Genomic DNA, 15,266 nt, shown 5'->3' with positions numbered 1-15,266 from the left:
TCTATGATGGATTATTGTAATTCATTATTATCAAGGTGCCCCAACAAGTCTCTAAATACTCTCCAGCTGATCCAGAATGCTGCAGAGTGAGTACTGACAGGAACTAGGAAAAGAGATCATATTTCTACTGTGTTAGCTTCTCTGCATTGGCTCCCTGTAAAATCCAGAGCAGAATTTAAAATCTTCTTCCTCGCCTACAAAGCCCTTAATGGTCAGGAACCATCATATCTGAAAGAGCTCATAGTACCCTATTACCCCACTAGAACACTGCGTTCCCAGAATGCAGGCTTACTTGTAGTTCCTAGAGTCTCCAAAGGTAGAATAGGAGGCAGAGCCTTCGGTTATCAGGCTCCTCTACTGTGGAACCATCTTCCAGTTCGGGTCCAGGGGGCAGAAACCCTCTCTACGTTTATGAGTAGGCTTAAAACCTTCCTTTTGATTACACTTTCAGTTATGGCTGGCTCAGGCTTGTCTTGAACCATCCCCTAGTTATGCTACTATACGCCTAGATTGCCACAGGACTTTCCATCACACACCAAGCTCCTCTCTCCTTGTTACTAAATTGACTTCTTCTCTCTCCCGTAGCTTTGTGCTTCCTCATCTCTCTTTTCTCTCTTCCTTTCGCTTTCTGCAGGTATTTCTGCCTCCGGAGCTGCGGATTCTGGATCTTTAACTGCAAACCACCTACTGCCCCCAAGATCCTGCTCAATGACCACTGCTTCAATTATTATCATTAGTTTTTATTATTATATTTAGTCTGATTATTACTATGATTAGTTTTATTATTAGCCCTATTATTATAATTATTTGATTTATTATAAGTATTATTATTATTATTATTATACATCTTTATGTGGAATCTGCATTGTGCTATGTTCTCTTTCCTCCTGCCCACCCCCTCTCTCTCTCTCTCTCTCTCTCTCTCTCTCTCTCTCTCTCCTTCCCTCTTTCTCTTTCAACCCAGTCGGTCGAGGCAGACGGCCACCCACCATTAAAAGGGTAAAAGGATGTTTTTCTTTGCGGCTGTCGCCAAGTGCCTGCTCATGGGGGAATGTTGGGTCTCTGTAAATATAACTATAAAGAGTCCTGGTCTAGTCCTGCTCTACATGAAAAGTGCCCTGAGATAACTTCTGTTATGATTTGGCGCTATGTAAGTAAAATTGACGAACTGAGCTAAATTGAATCGAATTACTCTTTTATTAGTCCTATTAATATAATTACTAGTTTATTATCAGTCTTATTATTATTGTTATACATCCTTATCCCGAACCTGCATTGTCCTATGTTCTCTTTCCTATTAATAACAAGGTAGTGAAGGTGAAGATATATGCAGATATAAGCCTATATGCAGAACTACACAGTGCGTATTGGTGTGCAACAGAGAACATATCCTACTGTGAGGGAATTTGTTCTGAGCTCTCAAGCTCCAAAACAGAAAGCAAATCTCTTGTTTCAAAAGGTGAATTAAAGTTCAACCTGACTAAAGAAAAAAGACAGAAGCACCTTTAACCCATATTTAAAGTTTTAACTGCAGCTAGTTGGTCTGTCTGTCTCACCATATTTCCTTGGTCTAATAAAGACAGCACAGAAAGTCATTTCCCCGGGGGCCTTTTAAAACATTTTCTCAATAAAATGAGCTTTTGTACAATCACAGCAAGCAAGATGGACAGTTTCCATTACCAGGCCCTTGTAATTAAAGAATTTGTACTAATAGCAAATTTATCATAATTCCTGCGGGCTATCAAGTCCTTGTCAGGCTATTTCATTTCACAACAATGTTTCATTTTAAAGCCTTCAGGTTAGTGCAGTGTCTTTGCCTTGACATCTAAACCCTCGTAATGAGATGTGTACACATGCGTGGATCCATGCATGGAAACACGCACACACACATGAATTCCAAAATGTAAGCCCAATGTAAGCACAATTATTGGATCGTATTGGTAATGTAAGTGCATGTGGGTGGCATGGAGTAAACACACATGCAAATATGCATACACACACTACCCTAAACCTTTTAATGAAGCTTCAACCAAACAATATGCTTCTCTTGTTCCGTTCTAATAGAGGCCCGAGGTTGCCTTGTACAAGATAACAAGCACACACACACACATCTACAAAAGAATCAGACAGGCATCATTAGTGCATACACTTGTTACATTACAGAGCGTCATATTCACGTTTTAATTCATACTCTACTCGCCAAACACACACACACTCATGCCACATGCAGTACGTGCCTCACTCTGCACATAATTATAGCAGCCTGTCTTTGCACCAAAATGAGGCTTAATTTTGACAAAAGTGTCTATGAATGAAATAAAGGCTGCAGGCTTTGATCATCAGGCAGGATTGAAATAAAATCCCTCTGCAAACTTAAATTTCTTCTTTCCATGGTAGTTCTCTGTGTCAGACTTAAAGAAGTTCAGGAAATGACTGTGACATTGCATTCTGAAAAAGGATGGATTGTATTAAATATGCATATTAATGTGCTATTTTATATTGAACACATTGTTTTGCTTTGATTTAATTGGTCTCACTGTACGAGGTAGTGAGAATTGGAATTGTTCAAATCGGATGTTATAACCCTCACTGATTCCTCAACCAAGACCGAGCTCTACTGGCATGTGGCTCTCAGCAGCTGGCTACTTCCAAGAGCAAGACACAGCCGGAGCTGGAGGGAATCAGTCGGTGACTTGCTGAAGGACGACTCAGCAGGGCAGAGGGTTGCCAGCACAGAGGTTTGGACCTGTGTCCTCCAGCTAAAGGAAGGTCTCAGCATACCAGCCCCAACATTGTGGCTGGTATGTTTTTTCACCTTGTGAGTCTGTGTGTGTGTGGAGGTATGTGTCTATGTGTTCTTGGGGACACCTACTGTAGTGAGAACTACCAACGAGGCAATTTTGAGTAGTTTGGCAGGTGTTTGTCCGTCTGTCTGTCTGTCTGTTTTTCTGTGGCCAGAATTTGTCACCATTATAGCATCGCAACAATGTCAGTCACGCAACTTTGCAGGTTTGTAGTTAATTATATGAGTACTCATGTAATTATACAGTAATAATTATCGAGTGCGAAGGGGTTGGAACCTCAACACGTTGACGGGCATTGCGGCTGGTGTGATCTCATCACAGCGTAGTCTTAAGTTAAACCAGTAGTTGGACCACAACTGTTTTCTTCTTGATAGTAAGTACACTGAATTTCTATGGAGAAACCTCTCTCTCTGGGTTGGGTGTTTTTTGAAACCTCACATTAATGAATATAAACATTTACCTAAATAAAACAGATTATTATTTAAACTAGAGTACATCTTGCGATGGGATCGCTCCAGCCACAACGCCCATCAACATGTTGATGTTCTGATCGATGAGTACTCAGCCTTCATAACTACATGGGTCAGACCACACCCGTATTTGAATTTGGCCTTCATTTTGACTTCAAATACACAACTGTAAAGTGACAGACAGTCAGACATATAGACACAATTGCCATTGTACTCAAAACTGCCTCTGTGGTAGTACCTGCTACAATAGGTGTCTCCCAGACCACATTTTGCCATGATGACACACACACACACACACACACACACACACACACACACACACACACACACACACACACACACAGACTCACAAGGTGGAAACAATACCAGCCACCATGTCACAGCTGGTAATCAGGAAATATCAAAAAAGAAAAAGTAAAAAAGCCAAGTTTGACCACACAATTTACGATAAATGTTGGTACTTGACAGCATTTGATACTCAATGTTCAAGATACATTTTGAACCAGTATTATATAACCTGTTCTATTCTCTCTCTGTGGCTATCATCTAACAGACATGACAGGTTCATTGAAGGGGTTTGAGTTGTACTCATATCATTAAAATCCAGATATTAATCTACCAGATGGCTAACAAGTAACAACAAGCCATGAAAAATTAAACAAACCAAACCAATCCAAGCTTCAGTCAGGCTGGGCGGTTAATGGAGAAATGTTTCTGTGTCTAGGTAACGTCCAATTGAAGAAAACATCAAGCTCACACCAAATTAATCGATCCAAACCAAATCAATCGCCAAACCAACGCGAACCAGACCAGCAACTAAAAAAAATGGCTTGATATAAACCATACCGAACCAAACCAGACTGAACAAAGCCACACCAGGATGAATACATGTTCAGCAAAAGTCCTGCAGAAGCAGTCTATCTATGTCATTGCAGTACTCACAAGCAATGATGTTGCCATAGCGATTCTTGTTGCGGTTCTCATCCTTCTTGGCTGTTTCCCAGGGCGCCGTCTGTCCCTCTGCCAGGGCCTGAACATGCACATGTACACATGCAAATGCACACACACACACACACACACACACACACACACACACACACACACACACACACACACACACGAAAATAGTTTCATATTGAGGTATGAACACACAGAAATATGCATGCACATATGGCTTAATGCCCAGAGCTTGTACACTAACACAGGGGAAGAGAAGAGAGAAGTTGAAACAGCAACATGAATATTAATGAAAAGCCAATCAACTGATTCCAACAGACCATACCTTTTACCACTGAGGGTACTGAGGGTATTATGACTAAAACTAATATATATATATATATATATATATATATATATATATATATATATATATATATATACATATAGTGGATTTAGATGCTACTTAGATAAGTGTAAAGTTCACTCCTCCTCTACAGACACTGTACAGCTCTCCACTTACTAATTTCATTGTTAGTTTCCTGGTTTTAATTTTCCATCCCTAAAAGTTACGTAAAGGCAGTGCTGCTCATTGGCTAACTTAGATGTCCAATGTTAGACTTTCCAACTAGCATGTGAAGATAGCACAGAATTTATGACTAGAAATCTTCTAATGGCAGAAATTCCAGATCTATCAGTCCCAATCGGGTCAGTCCTTTGGCCAGGAAACCGTTCATCAAATTTCGGCCAAATCTGGGATGCTTTGCTAATCAACAGACCAACAGGCTGGGGTGAAAACATAACCTCCTTCCAACTTTATTGGCAGAGGCAATGCATTTGAATTCCTTCACTGAAGTAAAAAGCAACCAGCAGCGAGGAGCAACTTGAAAGTGGATGGAACAAACGAAAAAAATATATTCCTGGATGCCTGAAATGAAAAAGTTCAGGTAAACACTGCAGAGAGAAAACACAAAAAGTTTGGGTTCATTGTTCTGTTGGTTTGGTCTGAAAGAGAATATTCTGTCAGTCCTTTGTTGGAGGAGAAGAGACAGATTGTCTTTACTCCCTGCTGTGATGCTGGCCCATGTGACAAGCCTTACAAACACAGCAAGGACAAAATGTGCGTGTGTGTGTTCATGTGTACACATGTATGTACTGTATGTGCGATGAAACACAAACTCATTAAGTACATTTGCCCATACTCACTATTTTCCATTGATAATTGTGAGCGTGTTTAAGTGTATGAGTTTCAGTGTCTGAGAATGTATTGTAATTTCGCATGCATATACAACATGTGCATGTCCCAAATGTGTAAAATGTCTACATACAAAGATTTGTGTGTGTGAGTTTGTGTAAGATCACTCTCAAGAGTGTGCTAAGCAACCAAACCCCAACTCTCAAAGGTCGCCATGCGGACACTGAACCATTATAAACAACCATTAAAGCACACTGGAAGAGGTCACACTAACACATACACACACTCAGACCCATATGCCAAACAAAATAATCAATTTTCTGCTTGACTGAGCGATATGTTTAGGTTTTTGTTTATCTGTCACAGAATATTTGTATAATATAGTATGTTGTGTTTGTGTGCGTGTGTGTGTGTGCGTGTGTGTGTGTGCGTGTGTGTGTGTGTGTGTGCATGTGTGTGTGTGTGTGTGTGTGTGTGTGTGTATGTAGGTCAAATCACTGTCCAAAAGTGAAAGCTGTTGTCTGGTCTTCTTAAGCTCTTAATGGACTCAGAATGGACTGTTCACTCTTCCCTATACAGAGAATGACTCTCTCTCTCTCTCTCTCTCTCTCTCTCTCTCTCTTTCTATCTGTGTGTGTGTGTGTGTGTGTGTGTGTGTGTGTGTGTGTGTGTGTGTGTGTGTGTGTGTGTGTGTGTGTGTGTGTGTGTGTTTCTGGTTTCAGCTACTTTCTGGGGACTTGGGACTGGGGACGGCTTGTCCCAGTGGGGAAAAAAGCCGTGTCTCCATTTGGGAAAAACTTGATTTTTGGGTGATGGGTCAAGGTTATGGTAAGGTTAGGGTTAGGCAAGCAGTTGTTATAATTAGGGTTAGGGTAAGTCTCCAGGAAATTAATACAAGTCTAGGGTTAAGTCTCTCCAGGAAATTAATACAAGTCTATGTAATGTCCCAAAAAAAATCAAAATATGTGTGTGTATGTGTGTGAGAGAGAGGAGAGAGAGAAATATGTAAAAATGTTTTTTGTACCTATTAATATGCTTCTGTAGGAGGGTTGTGCATGCGTGTGTGTGTGTGTGTGTGTGTGTGTGTGTCTGTGTGTGTGTGAACAGTTGCATAAGGTGTGGGTTTGCTGCCCTTTTTCAACCTGAAAAAAAAAAAGACAGTCTTAATAAAACTCCTTTCATCTGAAATCCACCGCTTTTTCGGATTGTTAATGTTCTATACAAAATCACAGAGCGGGGTAAGTTTAGAGAGGTAGAGAAACACACGTACACACATGCTGCCTCTGCCGCCGTACCAGTGAGTAGTTGCTAGAGTTTTCCTGCAACAATTCAAATTAATAAGATAATTATATTTAAAAACTCACGACAAGACCTGCGTGTGTCAGAATTACATCACATTTGTTCCCCACAAGAAATTTGTTTGAAAATAATCCAGTTTCAAAGAATATCAGTGAAAGAAACATTTGATTATATAGTAGCTCAATTGTACTAAAATTGAAAAATATATCAATTTAATGCACTGACAAAAAAATCTATGTTGTCATTTGGGTATGAGAATATTGTGATACCATTGTATGTAAAGAGAATTAGATCAGGAAACATTAAAAGATTCTTTATGTGAAAAATAGATTACAAGTCTCCACCACACTGGGGGTACCATCGCTTCAGGTTTATCATGTGACAATGCTAATCGTTACGTTTGATCGACGAGCATTGGTCATGGTTAGTTTATGTGTAAGCTACAGTACATTACCGGTTAGGTTACAGTAGGTGGTTAACTTGACCCACTGGCCATGCTTCAAACAATGTGGAATTTCCCTTTAAATGTAAAAGGTGTTATCCCGGTGGGGAGCGACATGTTGACAGTGAGGCTGCCGTCGGTGTTAGTGGGGTTAATGGGCTTCAACACTGGCGGTCACATCACACAGTACTGGGGACAAGAGGACACCATATGGGGTGTGGTGGCAGATACACACGCACACGCACAAGCAGGCACACACACACACACACACACACACACACACACACACACACACACACACACACACACACACACACACACACACACACACACACACACTCATGCAAAATGCTCATGGACATAACTGTACAAACACTTCACCATAGAAGCATTGTACTGTTAACTAACCTGACTGGAAAAATCACAAGCATCCACTTATATACATGCACACAAAACACTTCTAATAGACAGAGTTAAAGCATGAGAATATATGTGTTGTTTTTATAATGTGTATTTGTGTTTATGAATATTGTCCATTGAATGTGTTTTATCCATTTGCTGCAGCTCTATTAATAACGCTACATTATGTGTTTCTGTCTCTGTGTCTATCTCATTCACACACAGGTGCACACAAACACAAACACACACAGACGCACCGACACACAGACACACCGACGCACACACAGGAGAATAAATCACATTTGCTCTCGCCTGACACGTATCAGTGGGTATAAACCAAACTGACAGGAAGCAAATGAAAATATAACATACGGCATCACTGAGGGACAATTTTCAACACGCATGCAGAGTTGATAATAGAAATTATTCATTCTTATAAGAGCAGGAGGGAGAGGGAGACAGAGAGAAAAAGACCCTGCCTCATGTCTTTTGAATGAAAGAGAGAGAGAATGAGGATTTTGAGGGAAAATGAGCATATGGTAGAAAGCTCAAGACAAAGAATGATTAAAATATCCGTATGGAATGAACTGTGTTCTAAACTAACATACAGCCCTGGCACAGAAAGAAAGACAAAGTTAAAAAAAAAAAAAAATGTATAAATCAAGGACTTGTGTATAAAGAGAGAAAAGAGGGTGGGAGACAGTAATAAGGAAAACTTAAAAAAGGAGAAAGATGGGATGAACAGAAAAGAAAAAAGAGATAGGAATAAAGGAGGGAGAGAGAGAAAGAAAGACAATCAGAATGAAACACAATGTAGACAAAACAAAGGGAATAAAGGAGGGAGAATGATTAAAGCAGAAAAATGAAGGAGAGGGCAAATGATAGTGGAGGGGAAGAGAACAAGGGAAAACCAGGGAAATGGTGAACGAGAAGAAAGAAATGTGGGAGAAGAAATGCCAGTGGAGAAAGAAGCGTAAAACTGGCGATGATATTAGCGAAAGACAAAAAATAATAAACCAAGACACAAACAAACAAACAAAAAAAGTATGAAGAGAAACTGGGGAGAACTGAAAGTAAGAGGCAGAAAGTTGACTGTTTCTTTTCTCTGATCATCAATATTGATAAGGTTAAGAGTTAATAATTGATGAGTCGTCCTTCCTCCAAAACAAAATCCAAATTTACCATCTTTCTTATTCACACTCAAATACATTCATACACATACACACACGTACGTACATGCTGCAAAACAGGGAAGCGACAACCGGGAAAGAGAGGAAAAGGAGATGCCCTGTTTGCAAAATAAAGGAATCTAATTACCAAGCTAAACTGCTGAAGATGCAAACTTCGTGTATTTTCAAATAATTTATTGAATTCTAAACTCAATACTGATAATCTGTGCCGCAGGAAACACTAAAACAAAAAAATCTATACACTTCCAGGTTTTGATTCTTAAATATTTTCTCATCAAATGACTGATTTCTGACATGACATCTCGACGAAAAAGCCTACCCCATCTCTTAGCATCTGAGAAAGTTTCAGGTTTGCCCTGTCTACTCTGATGACATCTTTCTTTTCGGTGATATTACAATACATTTTCAGTCGAAACAGCTTTTGATTTTTTTGAAATTTTTGCAGCACACCTCCTCAATTCTATCCAGAGTGGGGGAGCCCATCTCGCACCTAACAAGAGGCAAGGCTAGATCCTAGACATGGTGCCAGTCTTGCTTAGGGCTTTGCTGTACCCATGTTTTTATTACAAGAAAACCCTTTGCTCTCTGACTCCCTGCTTCACAAGCAATTACAATTATACATTCTAGGGTCACAGGTAGATTTCATTATACCTATTATCTGGGTGCTGTGGCTGCAGACCTTTGACCCTCTTGCTAGTAGCTGCTTGTAATGTTGTCTATCTAAAGATTGATGCCTATTTTACTGTTGTTCTCATTATAAGCCCCTTTGTGTGTGTGTGTGTGTGTGTTTGTTGCTGTATGTGCGCGTATGTGTGTTTATGTGCGTGCATTCACCTCATATTCCTCCTTGAAACCATAGCCCTGTCCACATTTCATCTGGGTGATGTGTTGGAGGAGGTCGGCCACTCGAATAGCCGGCTGAAACTGGCCCGCCTGAAACTGACCTGCAGGAGCAGAAACGTTTTACAGGGGGGGGGGGGGGATACATGAACGTATGAATACATAAACAGATGCAGATAGATGCAGTGAGTATGTGGGAGGAAGAGCGGGCGAATGGATGGATCTTAAAAATCATTATACCAAATTGCGGCTCTAATCAATCTTCATTTTGGGAATTCCCTGTTAAGCTAAATAACCAACTTATGCTCAATCAATGAAAGTAACACACCACAGGAACTCTTTTCCTTTCAAACCAATGAACTGTCGAGCTAACTTACTTAATACATGACAACTTCAGGCTTTCTGCTTCGTTGTGAGTAACTACTAAGCTAAGTGAATAAGTCTGACTTGCTCTGAGCATTTGACAATACAGTACATTGATAAAATAAAATAGTCAAATAAGCAACTAAGTGACTATGCAAATTATTGGCTTATTCTCTACTTAATTAATTTATTTAGTATGTCAGATTGTTTAGTCATCAAACCACCTTACTGATTCTGTGCTGTCACACAAGTAACTTGTATCTGGCAATTAGGAAACTTATTAACTGCTGTATATGTGTCACTCATCCTTTCACTCACCACATGGCAAAACAAGATCATTAAAAGACTAACTATCTGCTGAAATTCTAATTAAATTCTTTTGTTTGTGGCTAATTAAATGACCAACTGGCCACCTGACTTGTTTACAAAGTCACCAAAGGCGTGTGTTTACTGGTCAACCTTAAGCATTACCAATATAGGCTGTGACGTACGGGAAATCAGAAACAAACGGAGAGAGCATTTTGTCTTCTGCAGCCTAAAATGCTCACCTGATCTAGTCTGGTCCAAATGATATTTCCTTACAGGCTACTCTGCCTTGAATTAATACCCTGACAACAGCCTGTCAGAGACACAGTTGCTCAGCAAGATATACACTCATGCTGCTTTTCTTAAGTCCTGCCCCTGCTTTCACCTGAGAAGAGGTTAACGGCTTTCGACAGTGAATGATTGTCACTTTTCAAAACAGCTATGTTTAGAGGTCCTCTATGGTGAGTCCCAAGTAGCTATAGCTAACCGTCTAACCAGCTAACTGACTACCTGACCACCAGACTGACTAAAAAACTAAATGACTACCAGACTGACTTCCTACCTGCCTGACTGATTGACGGGCCAAGTAGTAAAATAACTGACGAAGTAACTGTCTGAGTATTTACTTAGTGGCCCAGCTAATTAACAAAAAAACCTTAGTTTGTTTGTTAGTTATTCAGATAGTTAGCTAGCTGAATGACTAGCTAGCTAAATGACTAACTACCTAATTAAATAATTAAGGGACAACCTACTGGCTTACCTATTAACTAACCAAATAACTAACTGGCCGACTGACTATCTACCTAGCTAGTTAACTGACTAACTACCTAATTAAATAACTAAGGGACAACCTACTGGTTAACTCATTAATTAATCAAATAACTAACTGGCTGACTGACTATCTACCTAGCTAGCTAACTGACTAACTACCTAATTAAATAACTAAGGGACAACCTACTGGTTAACTCATTAATTAATCAAATAACTAACTGGCTGACTGACTATCTACCTAGCTAGCTAACTGACTAACTACCTAATTAAATAACTAAGGGACAACCTACTGGTTAACTCATTAATTAATCAAATAACTAACTGGCCGACTGACTATCTACCTAACTAGCTAACTGACTAACTACCTAATTAAATAACTAAGGGACAACCTACTGGTTAACTCATTAATTAATCAAATAACTAACTGGCTGACTGACTATCTACCTAGCTAGCTAACTGACTAACTACCTAATTAAATAACTAAGGGACAACCTACTGGTTAACTCATTAATTAATCAAATAACTAACTGGCCGACTGACTATCTACCTAGCTAGCTAACTGACTAACTACCTAATTAAATAACTAAGGGACAACCTACTGGCTTACTTATTAACTAACCAAATAACTAACTGGCCGACTGACTGTCTACCTAGCTAGCTAACTGACTAACTACATAATTAAATAACTAAGGGACACCCTACTGGTTAACTCATTAATTAACCAATCAAATAACTAAATGGCAGACTATCTACCTAGCTAGTTAACTGACTTACTTACTGGCTTACTACTGAATTAGCCAACCAAATAACTAACTGCCCAACTACTTACCTAACTGACTAATGAACTACCTGGCTGGCTAAGTGACTGACCAACTACCTAGCTCCCTAACTGGCTGACTCAACCCCTCAACGCAGTGGCTGACTGCCTAAGTTCTGTGCACATACCGCTCTGGTAGGAGAGCTCCACAGACTCACAGCCTCCATAGGGAAAACTCTGCAGAGTCAGAGAGGGCTGGGCGAGCGAGGGCTGGCTACTGTCTGTTAACGGAGAGAGAGAGAGAGAGAGAGAGAGAGAGAGGGAGAGAGGGAAGGAGGGAGGAATATGTTACCATGACAACATAACTCCCCTCTATGACAACACACTCAGCAGATACGTGCACTGTTGACACACTCTGCACTGTATGGACACGCACGAGATGAGAGGAGATTGGTCACCGACGTCAAGTGATGGGTTAGATGACTCACTTGACACCCTGATCCCTGATTGGTGGCCGTGACAGGAAACTTAACCGAAAAATCTCTCCACCAATGAAGGAATGGACAGATTGGCTGGACGAGCGTGTGAGCTTTATTAGTCGGGACAGATGGAGGGTTCGGGGGGGGGGGGGGCAGAGGGACTGATGGCGGGGTGTCACACGTCAAGAGCTGTGCCAGGGGGGGGCAAACAATATAACAGGCTTTTTAAGCGTCGGCTGCGAGGGGTTGCGGCGTAAGGAGCTTGTAAAAAAGTGCGAGACAGCAATGCACAGATACGTCTCATTTAGACAAATTCAAAATGTCCTCAGAAAAAACAGGGAGAACGGATAGACACATACTGATAGAGAGGAGGAGGAAACGAGGAAAGAGCAAGACAACAAGTGAGAGAAAAGAGGGAGAAGAGGAGAAAAAAAGCATGGAATCTATGAGGAGAAAATTAGTTAGTTAATTAATTGGTTTTCAGTGGTGTGACGAAACCTGTTTTGGTTTTATATTATTTAACAGTCATGAAATCTGAAATAGCTCATGTTTTAATTTTCTCATTGTGGTTTTAATAAATAAAATACGATCCTGTTCAGTGCTTCGTTCCTATTGCTTCTGATAACCAGCCGGGCCAGTAGACTCACTTAAGTGTGAGTGAGACTAATATAAAACTGCATGTCTATGTTTTCTTAATGGAGCTATTTGCATGTTAATGACGGCTGTGGATTCATTAGTGGCCTAAAGTGGCTTCTCCATAAGCCAATCTAAACACTGGCTTCCCCTAAATGAATGAAGAATGAGCCAGCCACATGGGTCACTCCCCAGCTCCTACTTGGGTGTGTATTGTGTGACAGTGTGTGTGTGTGTGTGTGGTCAGGAGTAAGGAAAAGGGGATGAAAAAACAATGTACAATGGCTTAGAGTGAGTGATTCAAAATAGCTGACAAGTCGGTGTGTGAGATTAGGAAGTGATAAAAGAGTGGAAGACAGAATGAGAAGATGAGAGAGAATTAGAGGAGAAGAGAGGAGATGACAGGAGACGAGTTGATAAAAAGGGGGGAGGAGGAAAGACCAGAGAGAACAGGGAGAAGAAGCTGGAAGAACAGCGAAGGAGAGGAGGAAAACGGAGTAGAGGGGAGAAGTGGCACGGTAAAAGGAAAAGAAAAGAAGTAGGTCAAAGAGAAGAGGCGACGGGATGTGGAAGGAGGTGAGGAAAAGAAAAGAGGAGGAAAGAAAGGAATAGAGGGCCGGGTTGTTGGGAGGAATAGAGGGGGACAAAACAGCTGAAGAGAAAGGAGGACAGTTTAGAGAGACGGGATAGGGGACAGATGAAGGGGAAAGGTCAAGGAAAGACAGTTGTAGGGAGTTGAGGAGAGAAGAAGGAGAGCTGGGTAGAGGTCAGGACAAACACAATCTGTCTGCCCACTGAAACAGGACCGGGTTGTACTGGCACTCCCCCTGTCTATCCAGGAGAGTTCAGCACGTCATCTCATCACAAAATCTGTATTAACTCTTGTCATCCTCCTTTCCCCGGCCCTCCTTTAAAACTCTGGACGCAGCCCGATCTCCTACTGGTACTTTGCTTTGTCAAGTAGGTTTTTGAAGACTCATAATCAAGTTTGACGTCCATCCTCATACACCCTTATACACTGCTGCACACCGGTCATAAGGAGGAGACCAGGGTGCATGTGTGGAGGTCTGAAGTGCAGGGCACTGGTGATTATAAAAACCATATTTGCTAATAAAAATAGAAGGACTTGTGAACGTGAAGGACTTTTCAGGACTTTCCATAGCCAAGTTCCATTGTTTACATTACATGTGCCTTGCTTGGTTAATGTTGTTTTTCCAAAAGGGGCACAGTCAGGTTTGCACTCCAGCAGAGCTGAAAACCACTCGTTTGTTAACTTGCTGGTTGCTTCCTAACCTCCCAAAAGCCTTTTTCAAACTCACTGACACTCTCAAAGATGGTCTGTGAATACCAGCAGGAGACACGGTGCCTTTGCTTGCCCATCTTACCCTCTTCTCTTCTCTTTCGTCCTTTTTTTTTCTAGCCCACTCCTTCCCTTTTCTCTCTCTCTCCAGACATAATTAATCTCTTTGTACTGTATCTGTAGTTTGTTTTTTGCGCGCTGACTGCTCCACTACCACTACAGCGTAAACACGGGAAAAAAAAACATGCGAAAATACAACAACACATGCGGACAAAATTCGTGCGCCACAGAGGACGGCGGACACACATACAGCCATCACAGACAATAACAGACCCACAGAAGGGTTTCCTTTGTGGCTGAGACCCTAAAATATCCCCAGGGCCTCTGGCAGCTGCCTCCAAGATCTGGAGGTATGTGTCTGGTGTATGGCTGAATACAAATGTGTAAGTTCTTATGGATGTGTGTAGATGTGGTCAGGGTGCGATTTGTGAGAAAATCAGAGGGGGGGGGCCTATATGGACTAGGAAGCCTTTTAGACTAATGCGATCATACACAACAAAACAAAAGGTCAGATGCTAATTTAACATGCCAGAATTAAAAAAAACCCTTTCGGTGCCATTGGGGAGCGCCAGCCGGCCAGGCCCGCCAACATTTAGCCCCCATCAAGGATTAAAAATAATTCAGCACAAGTAGGGATATATAGACCAGAGAGGGGGTGGGGGTCTCACCCAGAATATCAGGATGTGGGTGTGTCTCTTACTCTCTCTCTCCCCCTGAGTGTGTGTGTGCGTGTGTGTGTGTGTGTGTGTGTGTGTGTGTGTGTACGTGCTCACCAAGGTCAAATATGCAGTAAGCCAGGCATGAAATGGAGTCGTGGCAGCAGCTCCACAACACTGACTATGATGAAGACATCTCAATGCTAATGGGGAGATTTATTGACCCCACAGTCACAGGGGTTGTGTGTGTGTGACATGGAGACATATGGAGAGCGCTGAGTGTGTGCAGTTAGTGTGTGTTTGACAGTGTAAGAGAGAGTCATTGATTGAGTTTTTTGCATGCATGTGTGTATGTATATATATATA

General features: G+C 41.2%; 1 protein-coding gene across 1 annotated transcript in view; it reads right to left on the bottom strand.

The window, feature by feature from the left end:
* Positions 1 to 15,266, bottom strand: part of ptprt (protein tyrosine phosphatase receptor type T) — a 239,634-nt gene that overhangs the window by 52,722 nt on the left and 171,646 nt on the right. Inside the window, exons 14-16 of the mRNA XM_040158914.1 lie at positions 11,961 to 12,053; positions 9,570 to 9,679; positions 4,217 to 4,304 (exon numbers count right to left, since the gene is read on the bottom strand). Of these exons, the coding sequence (XP_040014848.1) occupies positions 4,217 to 4,304; positions 9,570 to 9,679; positions 11,961 to 12,053 (291 nt within the window). The remainder of the gene's footprint in view (positions 1 to 4,216; positions 4,305 to 9,569; positions 9,680 to 11,960; positions 12,054 to 15,266) is intronic.

The sequence above is a fragment of the Xiphias gladius genome, chromosome 21, assembly GCF_016859285.1.
Source record: "Xiphias gladius isolate SHS-SW01 ecotype Sanya breed wild chromosome 21, ASM1685928v1, whole genome shotgun sequence".
NCBI lineage: Eukaryota > Metazoa > Chordata > Actinopteri > Istiophoriformes > Xiphiidae > Xiphias > Xiphias gladius.
Note: the sequence above shows the minus strand (reverse complement) of the source record. Positions and strands in the feature narration are given on the sequence as shown.